General features: G+C 43.8%; 1 protein-coding gene and 1 pseudogene across 2 annotated transcripts; one reads left to right on the top strand and one right to left on the bottom strand.

Annotated features, from left to right (window-relative positions):
• The first annotated feature begins 4520 nt into the window (after positions 1-4520).
• POMK (protein O-mannose kinase) lies at positions 4521-10032 on the top strand. 2 transcript variants are annotated; one of them, XM_066628642.1, is made up of 3 exons: positions 4521-4605; positions 6820-7101; positions 9029-10032. In XM_066628642.1, exons 2-3 carry the CDS (start codon positions 6844-6846, stop codon positions 9797-9799), a joined length of 1029 nt encoding a protein of 342 aa, XP_066484739.1. In that variant the 5' UTR covers positions 4521-4605; positions 6820-6843; the 3' UTR covers positions 9800-10032. The 2 variants fall into 2 exon arrangements, with proteins under 2 accessions (XP_066484739.1, XP_066484738.1); XM_066628641.1 differs by having other exon boundaries at positions 6820-7125.
• A 6540-nt stretch (positions 10033-16572) lies between these two features.
• On the bottom strand, positions 16573-16693 carry LOC136654735 (5S ribosomal RNA; annotated as a pseudogene).
• Between the last annotated feature and the right edge of the window lie 4446 nt (positions 16694-21139).

Genomic DNA, 21139 nt, shown 5'->3' with positions numbered 1-21139 from the left:
GGCCCGCCCTCCCGGAGGAAGACGCGGCGGCGGCGGCGGCGCGGGGGCTTCCTGCTTCACCCCACGCCAGCCGCGCCTGGGAAGGAGGCGGCGAAGGCCGTCGCCGCGCCTGATGCCCGCCTCCCCTCGCGGCGACTGGCAGCCTCAGAAGGGGAGAAGCGTCGGCCTCCGCCGAGCGAGCGAGGAGGCTCCGGGTCACCAGGCGTCAGGGACGTGCGGTGGCCCACCGGAGTCCTTCGGAAAGCGCCGCTTGGGTGCCCCACGTTGCAGCGGTGCTTTCAAAGGACTCCAGTGGGGAGGCTCGGCCTCACCTGCCTCCCTACTCCTTGCACGTCCCTGAAACACACTTTTCTGGGAATAAGCCCCCTTGAATAGAATATTCCATTATATACTATATATATTATGTATACTGTATTATATAACTCAATTATATTGGGTGCCGCACACAGCAGCACCCAATATCTCACACGGAAGCACCCAACTGCAGTGGCGCTTTTCGAAGGATTCTGGTGGGGAGGCTCTGCCTCATCTGCCTCTCCACCCACTGCACATCCCTGCCAAACATCCTCTTTCCCCAGGACATGTCCTCATTTTTAGCCTCTTGTCCAGGAAAGAACTGAAATGTCCTCCTTGTCCCTGTAAGCAGGCAGTACATAGCCTTCTTGTAACTCATAATTTACATGTAATATGGTTTTAAATTTAATAGTAAGTAACAGTGTTCTAATTAACCATATGAAATCAATATACAAGTTTTTTAAGATTTTATTTTGTCATGTCCTGCATTTTCCTTGGATGCCCTACATTTTGGGATTCCTTGGCCTCTTTTTCTGTTATGACATATGGTCACCCTGCAAGGAGTGCTAGGCCTGCATTCTCCCAGTCCTAGCAGTTTTCCATGTGCAGAACATAGCTTTATATGGTGAAGCCTTCAATCATCTGATTGTTTGACATCAGGAGTGGCACAGCCGAGGAATGGGCTGGTTGCTGGCCATCTGGTCACACACTTCTGGGTTCCTGCTTTTGTATGCTCCTGTGGCATTCAGTATTGTGTGCACCTGCTTGGTTTCTAGGCTGCAATCCTGAATACACCTATCTGGGGGTAGCAGTCTCTAAAGTTGGTGTGGTGCTTATTTCTGAGTACGCATCCATAGGCTTGCACTTAGAGCTTAAAGCATGCACAAGGGCAGAACCCATGCACCGGAATATGCTCATATGTGCACATGAATTACCTGGCTGATAACTGAACGTTTGTGCGTGGAAATTAACTTCAGGTGATAAAGGAAACAATTTGTTTACACAGGCCCTTTAAATTACTGCTTTTGTGCTGAAAGCAGTGTTTCTCAAACTAGAGAGGTGAAAAGGGGTGTGCCTCAAGGATCTGGCCTGGGTCCCTGCTTTTCAATGTGTTCTTAAATGATCTGGAGACAGGATTAAGCAGCATGGTGGCCAAGTTTGTGGATGACACAGAAGGGACTGTGAAGAGCTCCAGAAGGATCTCTCCTAACTGAGAGAATGGGCAGCAAAATGGCAGATGCGTTTCAATGTGACTAAGTGCAAAGTAATACACACTGGAGCAAAAAATCAAAACTTCATATAAAGGCTAATTGTTTCTGAACTGTCTGTGACAGATCAGGAGAGAGGTCTTGGAGTGCCGGTGGCCAATAAAACAGCCAATATTATAATGCCTTTGTACAAATTGATGGTAAGGCCACATCCGGAGTATTGCATCCAGTTCTGGTTGCCACATCTCAAAAAGGATATAGTGGAAATGAAAAAAGGTGCAAAAGAGAGCAACCAAATTGATTACTGGGCTGGGGCACCTCCCTTATGAGAAAAGGCTACAGCATTTGGGACTCTTCAGTCTAGAACAGTGGTTTCCAAAGTGGAGATCACTGCGTGCTGGCAAAGGCTTCCCTGGCACGGATGGCACTTACTGTTCCGCAGGGGAGCCTCTGCAAAGCACTTTCATGTGCCCCAAGTCTTTGTGCTGACCTGCTGCAACTGTCCAGAAATCTGGGCACAAAGCCTGCTGGGGCATTGGAAATGGAAGCCAGAATTGGCTGGCTGGTGCAAAAACCGAAGGCACACAGAGGCTCCCCCGCAGAACGGTAAGCACCATTCATGCAGGAGCAGGATTATGGTGGGTGCCAGATCTGGCCCACAGACCAGAGTTTGGCAAACCCTGATCTAGAAAAAAGGTGCCTGATGGGGGCATGATTGAGACTTTTAAAATTATGCAGGGGGTGGATAGAGTGATGTTTATTTTTCTCTCTCACGCAACACCAGAACCAGGGGACATCCACTAAAATTGAGTGTTGGAAGAATTAGAACAGACAAAAGAAAATATTTCTTTACCCAGCGTGTAATTGGTCTGTGGAACTCCTTGCCATGGGATGTGGTGATGGCATCTCATCTAGATGCCTTTAAAAGGGGATTGGACCCATTTATGGAGGAAATCTCCATCACAGGTTACAAGCCATGATGTGTACATGCAGCCTCCTGATTTTAGAAGTAGACTATCTCAGAATGCCAGATGCAAGGGAGTGGCAACAGGATGCAGGTCTCTTGCTGCCTTGCCCACCCTGAGTTGGGCCACTGTGAAATACAGGAAGCTGGACTAGATGGGCCTTTGGCCTGATCCAGCGGGGCTCTTCTCACGTTCGTATTATGTCTGCAGATCACTTAGGGTCCAACTCTATACAAAGTGCGCCCGCACACACTGTTGTAAATGTGCCAAAAGGCATGTTTGCAGGCCCTAGCGCCAGTGGAGCACCTGTGCTAGTTCAGCACCAACCAGCATTGGACTAGGATCCGGTGAACAACGCAGCTCCACTGCTCAGCAGTCACATGGACCACCAAACAGCACAGAGGTAGGTGGGGGAGTGGGGGGGAGGCGGGGAGGAGGCATTATGGGGTGGGGAGAGGCAGGTGGTGGGTGGGGAGAAGGCAGGGAGGAGGCATGCCAGGGGGAGGGAGTGGGGTGGGAGGGAGATGGGACTGGTGGAGCAAAGCTCCATCGGATCCTGAGCCTCCGTTTTGAGCTGCCAGCCTGACATGGAAATTCAAAATTCTATGCCAACCCTTGGGTCGATGTAGAATTGAGTAGCCCCATTGCAGGGCTATTTGCCTTACCCGGGGAAGGGAGTGAAAGTTCCCTTCTCCGGAGGAGCTGCTGGCTGCAATGTGTGCAGGATGCAGTGGCAGTCATTTTCAGCACCACTGCAGCCCTGGGTGCTGGGAGCGAAGGCTTGGGCTACCTGTCAGTGATGTCAGTGGTGTATAGACGCCAGTGGGGAACATTTCAAGCACTTGGTCTAATTCATTAAGTAACTGGATCAAGCAACAGCTTTTGCATACTTCATATGTAGTATATGTGTGAATTATAGCACAATAAGTGACACTATAAAGTACATTCTTTTGAGATGCCCTACATTTTTTTTAAGGAAGTTTTGTCTCAAAAATGGTTATGTTTCTAGGCTAATCATCTTGTAAGTTCCATTGTGAAATAACTATTGTGCTCATGTTTTTTCCTGTTCTTTTGCAATGATGTAGAGTAGTAGGTGGTGATGATTAATGGACCTGAAGGAATGCACCAAGCTGTTCTGACAACTCTTGCTGCACTGGTACTGCTAGCATAGACAAAGGACTGTAGTAAACTGGCAATTCTTTGTAGGCAAGATTTTCTAGTTTTGATGCGGTTATTTTTCATGTTACAGTGATATGATGATAGCTGCTAGGAGAGACAATAGAGAAATTGCAATGGTTTGCAGTCTCCCCCTTACAAGAAGCAAGACAAAAGTACTGCTTATTAAATGTATATTGCAGATTGTGCTGGATGTTAACAACTTTGCATATTTTGCATAATGATGACTGCATTTCAGATGGGGACCAAGGTTGAGAGGCAGTGGCTTACCATTTTCTGAGCAAGGTATTTTAGAGCTATTAGTTACTTGAACGTCTTTGACAAAACGGAATGTTACAAATGTGGATACACAGTATGCACATGTTATCAAGATGCAAACCTAAAGTAGATGAATGGCTACTTCAATATCCGTATATTCCAAGTGCAAGAGTCTCCTTGAGTCTCAGGCTGCAATCCTGGATACACGTTTATGGGATACACGCCCACTGAACTCGATGGAACTTTCTTTTGAACAGGCCTGCTTAGGATTGTGCATTCATAGGACTGATCTCCAGAAATCATTGCATAGTCATGTTGAAAACAGACAGGAAAACACACTTGCTGGCTGGCTGGCTGGCTGGCTGGCTGCAGCGGCAATTCTCTGCCCTTTTCAGACAACGAGCTTTCCTTTGCAAAGGATTGTTCCCCAAATCGGGTTCTCTTGCAGCCTCCATCAATGGAATCCGCTCTGCGGCAGCGATCGCAGATGCAGTTTGTGAAGGCGGGCAGGGCTTCCTTTCGCCCCATCGTGGAAGGAGCGGGAGTGAGTGAGTCTAGCTGGACTTTTTCACGGCTCTGCCTGCCAAAGAGGAAGAGTGTGGGTGGATGTGCTGGCGTCACTCGCTGCAGGGCTTTCCGGGGTGGCGTCATGGCTGCTTCCAGCAGTTCACAATAGTGCAGGAGGTGTGAAGAAGAAGGAGGAGGTCAGTCCAGCCCAGCTCCTTTGTGAAGCCTTGAGTGCAGCTGGCGGCAGGCAGGCAGTACAGCATGTTTGTTGCTGAGATGTTGCAAACACAAGACTTTCTGGGGATTGGACTTGGTAGGCAGGGATGGAGCTTGAAGGGGGCTCCGCTGCTCTTCTGCGAAGCAGGAGATAACAGCCTACAATTGCTAAGCAAAGGGGGGTGCGCCTCTTGCAGTACTGTTATTACACATCAGTCTGTCTTAGACCTATCCACACTTACCTGGGAGTAAGCCCCATTGACTGTAATGGGAGTTACTTCTGAGTAGACCTGCATAGGATTGGGCTGTTAGGCTTCAGCATTCACATGGTGCATAAGTGAGGAGAAAACAGACATTTCATGTATCTTTTTGGTGTGGGAAAGAAATCTTATGTACAGTATTTAGAAGGTTGTTGTGGAAAATACTGCTTTCAAAAAGAAAATGTTTTGCTTTTTTCACAGTAAATCTGTATTTCCATGAATATTGTAAATACCATATTTACAATATTGTACATTAAACATTACTATAACTGGAATATTAGAAAGTATTAAAATGAAGTTGACAAGACTTCAGAATACTGGTTAGGATATGTATCTCTACAGATACAGAAATGCATATACTTCCATTATAATTTTAGATCATAAATCGAGATCATGTAAAGATCATATAAATTAGATCAAAAATTAGATCATGTAAAGGCTTTGAGTTCTTTAGTTCTAGCAGATAGTACTGCAGTTCATGACTTTATAGCTATTTCATATTCCATTTATAGGTTCTCCCTACTGTAACTCTGTACACCAATGGGACGCAAACTAACCAAAGAAAAGTCGCCTAACACTTCAATCTTAAAACACTAACTAGGGCATAAGCTTGATTATACACAATGGAGTTTATTTCTGAGTAAACATGCAAAGGAGTGCAGAGGGGCAGCCCAATCCTGAACTGCCTGATGAATGGGGCTGGTGCCATGCCAAAACTGTCTGTTGTGATATCCTGCATGCACTGGGCAGCTGCTGGCAGCTCTTCAGGAGAAGGAGACATTTGTCCCCTTCCCCTGAGTAAGGGAAGTAGCCCTGCAACGGGGTTACAATTCTGCTGCAGCTCTGGAGCTGGTGAAAGAATCAATAAGTCTTGTGTTGGGCCACTCCACCAGTCCTGTCCCCTCCCTTCCCTTGCCCCACTTTCCCCTACTCACTTCTCCGCTACCTGGTGGTCTGGGCAAGCACTGGGCGGTGGAATGCAGGCCCAGCACTGGAGCTGGCAAAGCACGGGCTGGACAGTGTGTGCCAGAAGTAAACTAGTGCACAAAGCACAGGATCAAATCCTAAGTCTTTCCCACTTAAGTTAACAGGACTTAAAAGTGCTGAACTTGGACTAGAGCGTACACATGATGAGCAAGGTCCAAATTTAGTTGTAGTAAATGGATTTCAGGGCTAAACAAAATTGGATTACAGCTATCCTGCTTGCATTACTATTTACCCAAGAAAAGTGTGGGAAATTTGTTTCCCCCAAACACAAGAACACTGTTTTTTGACCTTGTGGGAATCTTCTAACCAGTTTAAAGACTCCATATCCCTTTGCTTTCAATGAAGGCAATATTCAGAAGTACGTATTATGTTTTGATTTTTTGGTGCAAGCTCTGATTGGTATCTGTCCAATCAATGAAAGTGTTGGATGTCTGGAATTTTTCATATCCCAATGACCTGAGCCATTGTCCACTCTCTTCTCCCATATGTGGATATTGTCGCCACCATAATTGGGAGCAGAATGATTTATCTTTCTTTTGTGTGTAATTGCACATTTCATCTTTATTATTATTATTATTATTATTATTATTATTATTATTATTATTATTATTAACAGTATTTATATACCGCTTTTCAACTAAAAGTTCACAAAGCGGTTTACAGAGAAAAATCAAATAACTAATGGCTCCCTGTCCCAAAAAGGCCCACAATCTAAAAGGATGCAAAAGAACACCAGCAGACAGCCACTAGAAAAGACACTGCTGGGGTGAGGTGGGCCAGTTACTCTCCCCCTGCTTTAAGGCCTGTTTTTTTGAGATTGTAGCATTGCTGTGTAAAGAACTTGAATGCGTTTCAAAAACTCTTCCCAAATTTCTCCTTCATCAATTCCCCTCCGCAACAAAGGACTATGGTACTAAACATACAATTTGCAATTCTTGTGTCTTACAGAAAATCTGAGATGACAATTACAACATGGAGAAAAAATTCCATGATATGAAAACTGATCTTGTGCAAAAGCTGATCCCTCCTATCTTGTTTCTGCTTCTGGCTGTGCTGCTTGTGAACATGCTTCTCTATCAATACCTGAACAATGTCTATGTTTCCTATGGACAGGCTGATTCAGAACACAACCTCTGTCCACATGGTTACTTCAGATTAGGAACCCTGAAGAACTGTTCTCCGTGGCTGTCTTGCAAGGCAATGAAAAGAGAAGTCCGCAAACTGAAACATGTTGGTGAAGGGGCTGTGAAAAGGGTTGGTTGATCATAATGGACCTTGAAAATAATAAAAATCATATTCTATTAATTCACCATTCACCCTCTGTGACTGGTGATAATTCCATACTTCCTAGAGGGCATGTGCCATGTCTTCATGTGTCCTTCAGAAGAAGTCATCCTAAACAACCTGCTAGCTTTATAGTACAATATTCATATACACATTGCAGTGAATTTCTGAAAATTAATGAATGCCAATATTCATGTGCTAATGCTATGACAATCCCAAATGAATTTTGTAAATGTCCAAAAATGGCTATCTATTTGTCTATGTTATGGACATAATATGAAACACACAATCACATGAATATGACTGTGACCATTCACTTGTGTATCTCTGTTTCTGCAGTCTTGTAGAATTTGTCTGGGATTTGTCAACATTCACTAAATTTCAGATCTTCAATATTAAATTGAAGTCATACATGACTTGCTATGTCGTGGCACAGAAATTGTCTCTACTACTGTGTGTGTGTGTTTAATTGTGTGCTGTTGCCAGTCACAATTAGTGATGGATGAATTCTCTTCAGTTCCATTAGAAAATAATCTGGATTTTATGAACCCAGTTCTGAAATTTGGAAGCCCCATCATGCTCCTGGTGCATGGGGACTATGATGAAGTCTCCTGTCTACCCCCTTCTCTTCTGCCTGATGTCACCTAGCAGTGGAAGTGGCATGACTGGGATGTTTCAGCACTCCTGGGGCCAGGGACACAACTGATCTGAGCAACTATTGTGGAAGTGGTACTTGTTTCAGAATACAGGTGCGCAGTACAAGTTTGCCAAATTTATCATCTGAACTAGGTAACTACAAGTTTCCACAACCTAAGTAATTACAGGTAAATTAATGTATATTGCATCATATTCCAGAATGTAAAATCTGGGAAAATGTCTAAGCATATTATTAATATTAAGAATGTTTTTATACTGCTTTTCAACAAAAAAAGTTCACAAAGCAGTTTACATCACAAATAAATTATTCCCTATCCCAAAAGGGCTCACAATCTAAAAAGATGCTTTATAGTGAAAATGTTGCCAACTTGTCACTTCGAAATTCCACACATGCAGAATTCCGCACATCAGCGGAATTCCACACATCAGCAATCCAGTGGCACAAAATTCCGCACATCAGCAATGCAGAGGCACCCAGGAGGGTCACAAACATAAGGTACGTTTGCGCCTTCTCAGGAGGAAGCCAGTCCGGCGCTCAGAGGAGTGCTGGCCTGCAAAGGCTGACATAAGCCTCCATGCCGGCTTCCTCTCTGAGGCTTGTGCTGGCCTGGCTGGGCCGATGCAAGCATCTGGGGAAAGTGGGGAGGAAGGTGTTCCTGGAGGGTGGGCGGTGGGCGGCCCTGGGGCAGGTGGGCGAGGAGTGGGAGTTGGGGCTGGGATCCAGTGCTTATGCTGGATCACAACCCCCGTTCCTGGGGGGAATGGAGCAACTTGAAGCCACTCCGCTCTCCTTGGACTTGTGCCACCTCAAGAGGTGGCACAAGTCCAAGGAGACCCATAGGGGAAAGGGTGCCTTTCCTGGAGTAAGGGAAAAAGTTTCCCCTTGCCCCTGGCTGAGCCACTTTTGGCCCCTTTCCTGCACTGGATACAACACACCTCTTGGCTTGCCTGTTCCAGTGCAGGGTGGGATTGTGTCCTTTCTCTGGTAAAAATAATAAACTTTACCTACTTTTATAGGCTGGTATATGGTTGGCTGAGAATGTGTGTGGAGCACTTGGAACAACTGTTCATTATTCCTTCTGTTTTATGATGAGCTGTGCTGGTCTCAGAAAAAAGAGAATTGTAGAACAAGTGAGATTACTGAAAGTTAATGGCCGCTAGTGCCTGCATTGTGCTTTTGGAGGAAAAAAAATTGAACTCTTCTCTTTGTTTTTAGGTCTTCCTTTCTGAGTGGAAGGAAAACAAAGTTGCTTTTTCCCAGCTAACAGTGCAGGAGCTACGAGTGGATTTTCTTCATGGGCTGCAGATGCTGAAATCTCTTCAAAGCAAGCATGTGGTCAAACTTCTTGGCTATTGTGAGGAGGATTTTGTAATTCTTACCGAGTACCACCCATTTGGGTCCCTGAAGAACCTGAATGAGATATTGAACCTTCCAAAGTACAAGAATTATAATACATGGCAGCACAGGTTCATGCTGGCCATAGACTATGTGAGCATCATCCATTATCTGCATAATAGTCCCTTGGGCACTTTTGTGATGTGTGACTCCAATGATTTGGATAAGGTGCTTTCGCAGTATTTACTCACCAGTGACTTCCATGTTATTGTGAATGACTTGGATGCCTTGCCTCTTGTGAACAAAAGTGCTGGGGAACTGATCAAGTGTGGCCATCGAGAGCTGCAGGGTGAGTTTGTTGCTCCTGAGCAGCTCTGGCCTTATGGAAAGGAAATGCCCTTTGAAGACAGCCTCATGCCTCCATATGATGAAATGACAGACATATGGAAAATTCCAGACATTTCCAACTTCCTCTTGGGAGATGTTGATGGGAGTGATCTTGTCAGATTTCACCTGTTTAACATCCATCTGGCATGCAAGAAAAGCCCAGCTGAACGACCTTCTTCTCAGATGATTTTGGACACATACAAGAAAGTATTAGCATCACTTGTTAGAGAAATGGTCATACCAAGGACAAAGGACATGTTATAATAATAATAATAATAATAATAATAATAATAATAATAATACCTTGTACAAGTTTTGGTACCATAATTGGGGATAGATATTTTTAACATCCATTGTGACTAGATTATTTAGGTGGTTAATAAGGTTTGCTGCCTGCTGTGAAAAGTACATGGGACTGGTTGAAATTTGTGAAACTCTAAAATACTTTTAAACTATCCTGTCATTACTTGTTTCCTCTGTGACATTATAAAGAAAATGGGAGAAATGTGGTTTGTGAAGTTGCAAGTTTTTGCATTAATATTGCTTCTTAAGTCAAGTTGGCACATGCTTGCTAAAAGGAGAGTTGCTACTAATGGTAGAAAGGTAATGCAAGAGGGATTTTTTTCCTTATTGCATTAATGTGCTTTTCTGTGTTCCTCTCTTGTAGCTTTTTTTTTTTTTTTTTTTTTTTACAATGGTTCATACTATCTCCACCTCCTCTGTCCTACTACAATTGCTCCATGGGACCCAATTCCTTCCATCCTAACGTTTGGGTGGTCTAAAGCACAGTTGCTGCAGGGCATCTTTTTTGTCATCCATTCATGTCAGTGTGCTGAGTATGTAGCAGAACATGGAAGGGAGAGCAAATGGCTTTTCTGCATGTTATTGGTGCAGAAGTGCGTTTTAGAGATGACTATGATGCCCTGAGCAAGGATTGCTGGTCAGTAAGTGAGGACATCGCTAGACAACATGTTGTTGGCAACCTTCAGTCTCGAAAGACTGGTATCGCGCTTTGAATGGTGGTTCTCAAACAGCGTCTAGTGTGGCTGAAAAGGCAGATTCAGAAGTGACAATCCCTTCCACACTGGGAGCAAATGTAGTCTGTCCCTGGTCTGTCTCCCTGGCTATGGACCTTCCTTCTTTGCCTCTTTGCCTCAGTCTGTTGGCCAAGTGTCTCTTCAAACTGGGAGAGGCCATGCTGCACAGCCTGCCTCCGAGCGGGACGCTCAGAGGCCAAAGTTTCCCATCTGTTGAGGTCCAATCCTAAGGCCTTCAGATCCCTCTTGCAGATATCCTTGTATCGCAGCTGTGGTCTACCTGTAGAGCGCTTTTCCTGCCCGAGGTCTCCATAGAGGAGATCCTTTGGGATCCGGCCATCGTCCATTCTCACGACTTGACTGAGTCAACGCAGGCGTCTCTGTTTCAGCAGTGTATACATGCTAAGGATTCCAACTCTTCCAGGACTGTTTTGTTTGAAACTTTGTCCTGCCAGGTGATACCAAGGATGCATTGGAGGCAGCGTATGTGGAAAGTGTTCAGCTTCCTCTCCTGTCGTGTGCAAAGAGTCCATGTCTCACTGCAGTACAGAAGTGTACTCAAGATGCAAGCTCTGTAGACCTGGATCTTGGTATGTTCTGTCAGCTTTTTGTTGGACCATACTCTCTTTGTGAGTCTGGAAAACATGGTAGCTGTTTTACCGATGCGTTTGTTTAGCTCGGTATCGAGAGAAAGCGTGTCGGAGATCACCAAGGTACACAAAGTCAGGGACAACCTCCAGCTCATGCACAAAGATTGTAACACAGGGAGATGAGTCCACATCCTGAACCATGATCTGTGTTTTCTTCAGGCTGATTGTCAGTCCAAAGTCTTGGCAGGCCTTGCTAAAACAATTCATGAGCTGCTGGAGATCTTTGGCAGAGTGGGTGGTGATAGTTGCATCGTCAGCAAGGAGGAAGTCACACAGACATTTCAGTTGGACTTTGGACTAGACAACATGAATGTTACCAATCCCATGTAACACTCATATGGCAGATGTGGACGTTGCAAGGAAGAACCATTGAGACAGGGTGCTTAACCCTTCCCTATCCCCCAATTTTCCCCACAAATGCACCATCTCACACACGTTGGTTAGAAGGGTTTTTTTCCCCCACACTTGCTCAGAAACCAAGTTTGAGCTTAGCTGAAATAAAACTAATGGAGGGAGGAATGGAATAATTTGTGAGAAATAGTTATGAGGTACAGGACAGAGTATGTTCCTGCCCACCACTGATCCTTCCCTATAAGGTGTTTGAAAATGTTATTTATTTTACTTAGAAGTACGCCGTTTGATCAGTAAGACTTAGGCTATAATCTTATCAGAAACAAACACCTCTAAGGATTCCTGTTTGCCTAAACACCTAAACACCCCTATATTCCTGTTGTTTGCAAACTCAAGAACATGTTTTTGCTGAGATAACAAGTGGTTCTGCCATATGGGAGAGGCCAAAATGGGCAGCTTTCTGGGCTGAATTTCAGTTTATAGGTAGGAGCCTAATAGCTATCTAGATACACCACAATATAGAATGCATGTCAAGTGTGGTGACAGACCATGGTCAGTCTATCTGTTTATTGATGCTTCCAGGGGCAAGAAAAAAATAATAACAGACCATGCCCAGTCATGTGAATTTAGCAGGTTTTAGGCGTTTGACACAAATGGTTTAAACCAGTGTTTCTCAACCAGTGGTGCAGGTACCACCAGTGGTACCTGAGGTGGTGTCTGGTGGTACTGGCAAAACCTCTGGACTCCTGCCACCCAGCAGCGAGACCAGGAATGCAACACAATGAAGAGCAGTAGGGGGCTTGACTTGGTGAGTAGAGCTCCAAAGCATGCTTTTCCACTCTCCAAAAAGTCCTCCTATCCACCCTGAGCTTCTTACTGGTGTTTGTTGTGGTCACATCTGGCCTCCCAACCCAAAAGTAACTGGAGATTATGTCATCATCACTTCCAGTGGTACTTTGAGTAGGTAGACCATGTGAAGTGGTGCAGTGGGGGACAAATGTTGAGAAACACTGGTTTAAACAAGAAGGTTGGTTCCTGCAATAGTTTTATTAGCATTGCTTAACTGTGCTTTGTACAGACAGCTGTATTGGTCCACATTAACAGCGCAATTAGATCAAATAGAATACCTTCTTGAATCATTGCACACTTCTGTACCTACAACCACAGTTAAGCTTCTTGTGTACAGTCAAAGCTTGTGAAAACCCGTGCCAACCAATAGAAAATGGCCAAGGAAAAAGTTATCACTTTGCTTTTTAGTATTCCAGATTTTATAATTTTTTTTTTAAAGATCTGGTTAGGGAGGGAGGCAGTCCTGTAATCATGATGTGTGTACTCATAGGCAGTACCAAATTTCCCATTTCAGAGACAGTGGTGGTGGTGTGGCCTTTATAGGGTGATGTCTTTGAGATTGTTCATGACATCCTATTGTACTGTTGGGGAATGCTCAGTGGGGTGTCGGCAGCCTTGGCTGTCATACTTATATTTTTTTAAAATGAGTTTTATAAATTTATAATTTAAAACAAGTGAAATCTCATAAAGAACTGTAAGTGTGTAGTATATATATGTTGTCCTGAACTTTTGCACTTTGCTTTTAACCTGTTTATAGGAAAGACAAATAAAAGGGACGTATCTGGGGACATAAGTTGGATGGGAGATAAATAGGTTTCCTACACACAACAGCCCCAATGTCTGGGGTGTGGGGTTGACTTTTGTGTTTCCAAATATGTCTAAAATTACAGCCCATTGTATTTGTTCCTTATAACTTAATAGAAAACACTGAGAATCAAACTGAATATTTGCATTTCCTTAGGTTGTGGCTCCTGATCACACACCAAATGCTGGAAACTGGTTCACTGTATATTGTGATTTTAGTAAATATTAATGCTTACACACTTATAAGCCTTTCACATGACTTATCTGAGAAATTCTTACAAAAGTCTAGCATAACCCCCTATTGCAGATGGAGGAGCAAGAAAATCACGTGGACTGTTACCATGCAGCTGTTGCCTAGGCAGGACCAAGGGTGACAAATGGATGGTAGGAACCTATACAATTGGCCCTGCCATGATCATGGTAGGCCTTCAGTGTTGCAACAGAGTGGAATGAACCTATGAAGGAACCCAAATGGTATATTGGTCTAACTTTGACTGCAGAATTGCCTTCTATGCCCTATAAAAACACTAGATGGCATCAGGAAATAGAATGCATAGCTGTTTTTAAATGCCCTAAGATTTCAAAACTCTGATACCATTTTATCAGTTTCTGACTCAAGGTTTACAAACAGTATTTTAGTAGAAAAGATTGGTACAGTTAATACATTTCTCCGTAATGCAAATTTTGTACTTGAAACCATGATGAAGAGGGTGGGAAGAATAAAACAACTCTGTATCCTCAATTTCCAACTATATAGCAGTGAGTTGTGAGTCCCTACTAGAACAATCAACATTTGCAAGATTCTGACCAAATGAAAAAGATATAATTAACAGCTGTATGCTAATGACCTCCTGGACATATTCCTGCAGATGCTGGAATATCTTCTTGGAATAACAGTTTCAAGAAACCTATGAAATCATGTATTGGATGTGAGAGGAGAACCTAAGAAGAGAGTTCTACGGGAGCTCTCTTCATAAGTGGCCAACTAGATGCTTCCATGGAAACTCCCAAACAGGGCATGAAGCTTTCTCCTCTGTTCCCACTCACATTACAACTGATTTTCAGAGGTTTACTGCTTCAGAATCTGCAAGTTCCATTTGATTGATAGCTGTTGGTAGACATTTCTGAATTTGTTGAGTCTCCGTTTAAAGTCATCTAAGTAGGAAGGTATTGTCATGTCACTGGCAGCTACTGATTCTAATCTTATTAGAATTCTAATCTAATTCTAATAAGAAAATTAGAATTCCAATCTAATTCTAATCTAATCTTGTACACGTGTCTGATATACTATTCCAGAATAGAAAGTATTCTCTAAATTAATTGTCAAATATAATTTTCTCTGCGGCACTGGAAAGGAACTAAGAGCATGGAACTCCTATGCATGTCTATTCTGTAGTAAGTTCCATTAGAGTCAATTAGGGGATTACTCCCATGAAAGCATGGATAGGATTGGGCTGTAAATCAGCAGATAAAAACAACATAGTCCAATCAACATTGTCTGAAAGGCAGTTTTCACTCTTGCAGTTGAACCTAAATTTCTTTATGTATGACAAGATGGTGCCTGAAAGTTATATAGGCAAATTCTTACAACAATCTCTCTTGGTTCCAAGGATCCAGGAACCCAGTTCAATGCGAGACTCTGCATGTGATGAGGGATGTGATTACAGTGTGGTTTACGTGACATCTTGGGGGGGGGGGGCTTGGGAACGGAAGACTGCTTGAGTCGCACAAATCCAATATGAGACAGGAGGTTGTATCTCCAATGACATAAACAGGATCATTTTGTCAGATTAAGTTCCTGTGTGTTATGCTTAATGGATCAACAAATATAAAGGTTAACCATAACCATTTAAAATAATGTGGTTAAGCCTAGCATTTACATTAGAAATTGGTTCCTTCTGGCAGCTTGAATTAAGCAAACTGTTATTAAGCATTTATACAGTGGAAAGGCTGTGTTTTCAAGATATTGTAATTACTGTTCAGCAGAATTCACTTCCGTGCTTAGAACTTATGCACAATGGGAATGGGAGCAAAGACAAAAGTATCTTTGTGTTTTAAAATGAATCATGCACTAAAGATTTCCTTCAACATCCTCTAAGAGTCAGAAATGATAGAGAAGTTGGAGTCTAAACTGCAATGCTGAATAACAGTGGTAACTACATAAGTGTCTCTTAATATCGCTCTTAGTCCTAACCTCTTAAAAGTTATCATTTTATCAGGGTACACAAAGGCAGTGTCTGCTTGTGTCATATTCTTTTGTTTTCCTCCTTGCTAGCAGCATAAGTATGTTCTCATGCTGTGTCTTCAATGGTCAGCATAGTCATTGCTGTGGTTAGGTGCCCCACAGACCCAGTCTTAACCCATTTCTGCCTGGCCCATAGATATACACATTTGATCCCTGTTGCATATATACAACGTTGGGTAAAAATGGCTTAACATAAAAACAACCTTGCTGGGTCAGACCAAAGTTCCATCTAGTACAATATCTTGTTTCTAAGTGTATTCAGTCAAATACTCCTGAGGTGTTTAAAAGCGGACCATGAAGCTACGAGGGGCCCCCCCTTTTGTCACCCCCATGAATGGGTTTCAAAGGCATCTTGCTTTTCACCTTAAAAGTTCCATTTAATTGTCATGGCTTTTGATAGGTTCTTGCTCCATGAATTTGTCTAAAAATCAATTTACTCACATCTCAAGACAGTGATAATTATCACATCAAATGGCAGCAAATTCTATACATTGCATGTGTGTGAAAAATACTGTATAGTGTTTGGGGTGGCAGTACCTTATTGGTGACAAAACCAATAGACAATTCCTTTTTTGCTGATATTCTTTCAAAGTTGCCACAGACATTTTTCCATATGCTTTTTTAAACTTTATGGTTGGCAATGGGGGGCAGTCAGCATCTCTCAAGGCTCCCTGAGTTTGTCCCAGGGAGTCTTCAGTTGCAAATGCTTTGTCTAGAGGACATACATTAGTTGGTAGTAGTATGTCAGTAGATGGAGCAGTGATTTTCAACCATTTTCGTGTCATGGCACACTGAAAATGTGTAAGAATTGTCAAGTCACACCATCTGTTTTTGGACAATTAGCAAGGCATACCATGCTGTTAGTTGAAGGCTCACATCCCCTCCCCCAATGGCCCTACTAATAAATGACCCTCCCCAAAGCTCCTGCAGCACACTGGCAGACCATTCACAGCGCACCAGTGTGCCATGGCACAGTGGTTGAAAATCGCTGATACGGAGATTGGATCCCTACATCAGCATGCCTAGCGGTGTTTAAAAACAGTGTTATTTATTTTACTCAGAAGTTTGGTTGGCAACCTTCAGTCTCGAAAGACTGGTATAAGCCTACAGCACCCGGTATTCCCCAGGTGGTCTCCCATCCAAGTACTAACCAGGCCTGACCCTGTTTAGCTTCCAAGATCAGACGAGATCAGGCATGTGCAGGGTAATAGTTGCTGTAAGCCCACTGTATTCAGTAAGACATAGGCCGTAATCTAATCTTACTCACCAGAAGCAAACACCTCTACTTATGACCTGACCATCTTTTTCATGCCTACAACCCTCATGTTGCTTTTAAGCTGTGTGAATGTATTGTGCCTCTTTTACTGATTTCATGTGCCTATTCTCAGTGCTGTATGAGCACATAAGTGGTTCCAAAAGAAGACATCATCAGTGGCTTGATTCCTTCCTCTGCCTTCCCTTGAGAGAATAATTTCCTCTTGCTAAGCCATTCTGTGAGAACTTGCTCAAGAAAAAACCCAAGACCCATTCTATTATACTTTACTTGAATACAAGTTTCAATTAACTGTTCTATGTAATGCGTGTGAAAGAAATGAAAAACTCTCAGCATTCAGTGGTTCCCATAACACAGTGTGCTTTAATGAAGTATAATTATGCCTTACTAGTATTTACTGTTGCCCTGCATCATTTAGCTTCTTTTTTTAATCCAGTGAAGGTAATTTTTTGGGGGGGGAGGGGGTACTTAGTTTTGCAGTTTTAAAGATGAGAAAGTTTTTATTTGCCTTTTCTTGTCTGAGTGCTGAATCCCACTGGCACATTTTATAGATATACATTTACAAATGATTCCCATACTTTAAAGGGTTGTTGTTGTTTTTAAATGAGTAAACATGTGCCAATCATTTGCTGAGCATGTGAACTGCAAGATATTCCTTACTCTCAGACAGGATGGTTTGATATGGCAGCAATAGTTAGGCTACAATCTTGTACACATTTACATAAGAATAAATTCCATTACACTCAATGGAACTTACTTCTGAGCAGACCTGCAAAGGCTTGAGCTTATTGATTATTCACTTTAATCATATCCCTTTTCAACCAGTAGTACTCATAGTAGGGCATGCAGGGCTGTTTTGAAATGGTACTGTGCCAGGGCAAGATGCCTGATCCCCCCCCCCATAAATGTGTAATAAATTGATTTTCCACTATATTCTGTAGTTTGTTTTGTCATGGCCTGGGCCCTGGGGAGGTGTTCTGTCAGATTCCAAGGTCAAACACTACCTAGTGAATTATGTCCACTTTAAGCTAATTAGTTCCCCCAGCAATGGCCCCAGTTCTCTACAGCAGCACTATTATTATTATTAACAGTATTTATATACCACTTTTCAACTAAAAGTTCACAAAGCAGTTTACAGAGAAAAATCAAATAACTAAATGGCTCCCTGTCCCAAAAGGGCTCACAATCTAAAAAGATGCAAAAGAATACCAGCAGACAGCCACTAGAACAGACACTGCTGGGGTGAGGTGGGCCAGTTACTCTCCCCCTGCTAAAAAAAGGAGCACCCACTTGAAAAAGTGCCTCTTACCCAATTAGCAGGGGTTAACTAGACTCCAGCATCAGGGTAGCTTGTCTGTTTAAACTGCAGGGACCCAGTTCCTAAGGCAGCAGTCCTTCCCAGTATAGCAGCACAGCTCTCCACAGCCTGTTCAATCAATGAGAGTAGCCAGTCCAGAGCCAATAAGCAGAGTCAAAGTCCAAGGTCAGATTCCAGGTAGTCAGTCAAATCAGTCAGAGTATCCAAATCAAACGGCCACAGCCTCCAACCTGCACTCCTTCTACAACCCACACCCCCCTGCCTGCCTCAGGTGCTCCTTATATCCCTGAGGGCCCTACTGCCTTCAAGTGGCTGCAGCTGTGCAGCACACTCCCTGGAAGCCCAGGCCTTACCCTTAAAGGGGCCACTGCTGACACCACATCTACCTCCTCGCCAGATCTTCTGCAATTCCAATACAGGAGACCCCTGGGCCTGGGGATTTCCCCCTCCCCCAGCCTGATGGCAGGTAGCACTTGGCCTCTTGCCCTATAACCATATAGCAAATGACAGAAGCAAGGTTGTAGTGAACTGTTTTAACTTTTTGCCCATTATATGGGATTTGGGGCTGGAACTACAAACAGACCTCAGTCTGCAATAGTAACAGTGGGCTGCATTGCAGTCTGTTCTAAGCCAGTGTTTCTCAACATTTGTCCCCTGCCATACCACTTCACATGGTCCACCTATCTAAAGTAGCACTGGAAGTAACTTGTGATGATGTCATTGCAAACTAATTTTGGGTTGGGAGGCCAGATGCAACACGACAAACACCAGTAAGAGGCTCAGGGTTTGGAGCTCTGCCTGACAATCTGAGCCTCCTACCACTGTTTGTTGTGTTGTGTTCCTAGTCTTGCTATGAGGCAGCAGGTGTCCAGGGGTCCCGCAAGTGCAAGTACCACCAGACACCACCTCAAGTACCACTGGTGGTACCTGTACCACTGGTTGAGAAACACTGTTCTATCCATTCTGCACACCAGCTCTCTTCAACCTTCAAATAATAGATAACACTGAAGTGGAATTAGGTGGGATCTGAAGTGGCAGAGCAATTCCCCCCCCCCCCCCACACACACACCAAATACGTTTCCAGCACCAAATAAGCCTTGAATGAGCAAGTGCTACTGGGACTTCCTTCCTTTGCTTTTGAACATGGGATGCACTGCTGGTCTGTTCAGTTACAATCCTGGCTTTCTTGGTTATTTTCTGTAAGCTACTGTTTCTCAAACTGTGGGTTGGGACCCACTAGGTGGGTTGTCAAGCAGGAAAATTTTTAACAATCCCAAACAGTCAGGGAATTAGAGAACAGGTCCTCTCATGGATTGAGAACTGGTTGAAGGCCAGGAAACAGAGAGTGGGTGTCAATGGGCAATTTTCACAATGGAGAGAAGTGGTGTGCCCCAAGGATCTGTCCTGGGACTGGTGATTTTCAACCTCTTCATAAATGACCTGGAGACAGGGTTGAGCAGTGAGGTTGCAAAGTTTGCAGACGACACCAAACTTTTCCAAGTGGTGAAGACCAGAAGTGATTGTGAGGAGCTCCAGAAGGATCTCTCCAGACTGGCAGAATGGGCAACAAAATGACAGATGCACTTCAATGTTAGTAAGTGTAAAGTCATGCACATTGGGGCAAAAAAATCAAAACTTTAGATATAGGCTGATGGGTTCTGAGCTGTCTGTGACACATCAGGAGAGAGATCTTGGGGTGGTGGTGGACAGCTCAATGAAAGTGTTGACCCAATGTGCGGCGGTAGTAAAGAAGGCCAATTCTATGCTTGGGTTCATTAGGAAAGGTATTGAGAACAAAACGGCTAATATTATAATGCCGTTGTACAAATCGATGGTAAGGCCACACCTGGAGTATTGTGTCCAGTTCTGGTCGCCGCATCTCAAAAAAGACATAGTGAAAATGGAAAAGGTGCAAAAGAGAACGACTAAGATGATTACGGGGCTGGGGCACCTTCCTTATGAGGAAAGGCTAAGGCTATGGCCTCTTCAGCCTAGAAAAGAGACGCCTGAGGGGGGGCATGATTGAGACATACAAAATTATGCAGGAGATGGACAGAGTGGATAGGGAGATGCTCTTTACGCTCTCACATAACACCAGAACCAGGGGACATCCACTAAAATTGAGTGTTGGGAGAGTTAGAACAGACAAAAGAAAATATTTCTTTACTCAGTGTGTGAGAACAGACAAAAGAAAATATTTCTTTACTCAGTGTGTGGTTGGTCTGCGGAACTCCTTGCCACAGGATGTGGTGAGGGCGACTGGCCTGGACACCTTTAAAAGGGGATTGGACAAGTTTCTGGAGGAAAAATCCATTATGGGGTACAAGCCATGATGTGTATGCGCAACCTCCTGGTTTTTGAAATGGGCTATGTCAGAATGTCAGATGCAAGGGAGGGCACCAGGAGGAGGTCTCTTGTTATCTGGTGTGCTCCCTGGGGCATTTGGTGGGCCGCTGTGAGATACAGGAAGCTGGACTAGATGGGCCTATGGCCTGATCCAGTGGGGCTGTTCTTATGTTCTTATCCTAGGCTGCAATCCTACCCACACTTTCCCAGGAGTAGGTCCCATTTCCTATCATTCTTAAAAGAATATACATAGTAGCTTAGTACAGATCTGTAACATTTCCCCAAACGCAAACACATAACATGGGAGCATCAAGTCTAATATATTAAAAATAAGATATTGGAATGAATAGGGACCCACCTGAAATTGGTTTGTGACCCACAGTTTCATAAACACTGGGCTACAATACGCTTTTAACAATGATAGTCAATGGGGCTTAGTCGTGGGTAAATGTGGGTAGGATTGCAGCCTAGGATTGTTAAAAATTTTCCCGCTTAATGTGGTCACTCCTGGCCATGACATCACTTCCAGGTTAATGACATCAATTCCAGTAGGTCCCGACATTCTTAAAAGTGGGTCCTGGGCTAAAAGGTTTGAGAACCACTGCAAGCAATTCTTAAGAAACCATTTCCAGTGTGAACCTGAAGCGTCCCGCTGAAGGGTAGGGGATGGGTGACTCTGGTCTTTTCTCAGCTCTGCCTTCGTTCCTTGGTGCAAGCCGCAGCTGCAAGGT

This window comes from Tiliqua scincoides, chromosome 5, assembly GCF_035046505.1.
Source record: "Tiliqua scincoides isolate rTilSci1 chromosome 5, rTilSci1.hap2, whole genome shotgun sequence".
Lineage (NCBI taxonomy): Eukaryota > Metazoa > Chordata > Lepidosauria > Squamata > Scincidae > Tiliqua > Tiliqua scincoides.
The sequence above is the reverse complement of the archived record's forward strand: the minus strand, read 5'-3'. Positions and strand labels throughout refer to the sequence as shown.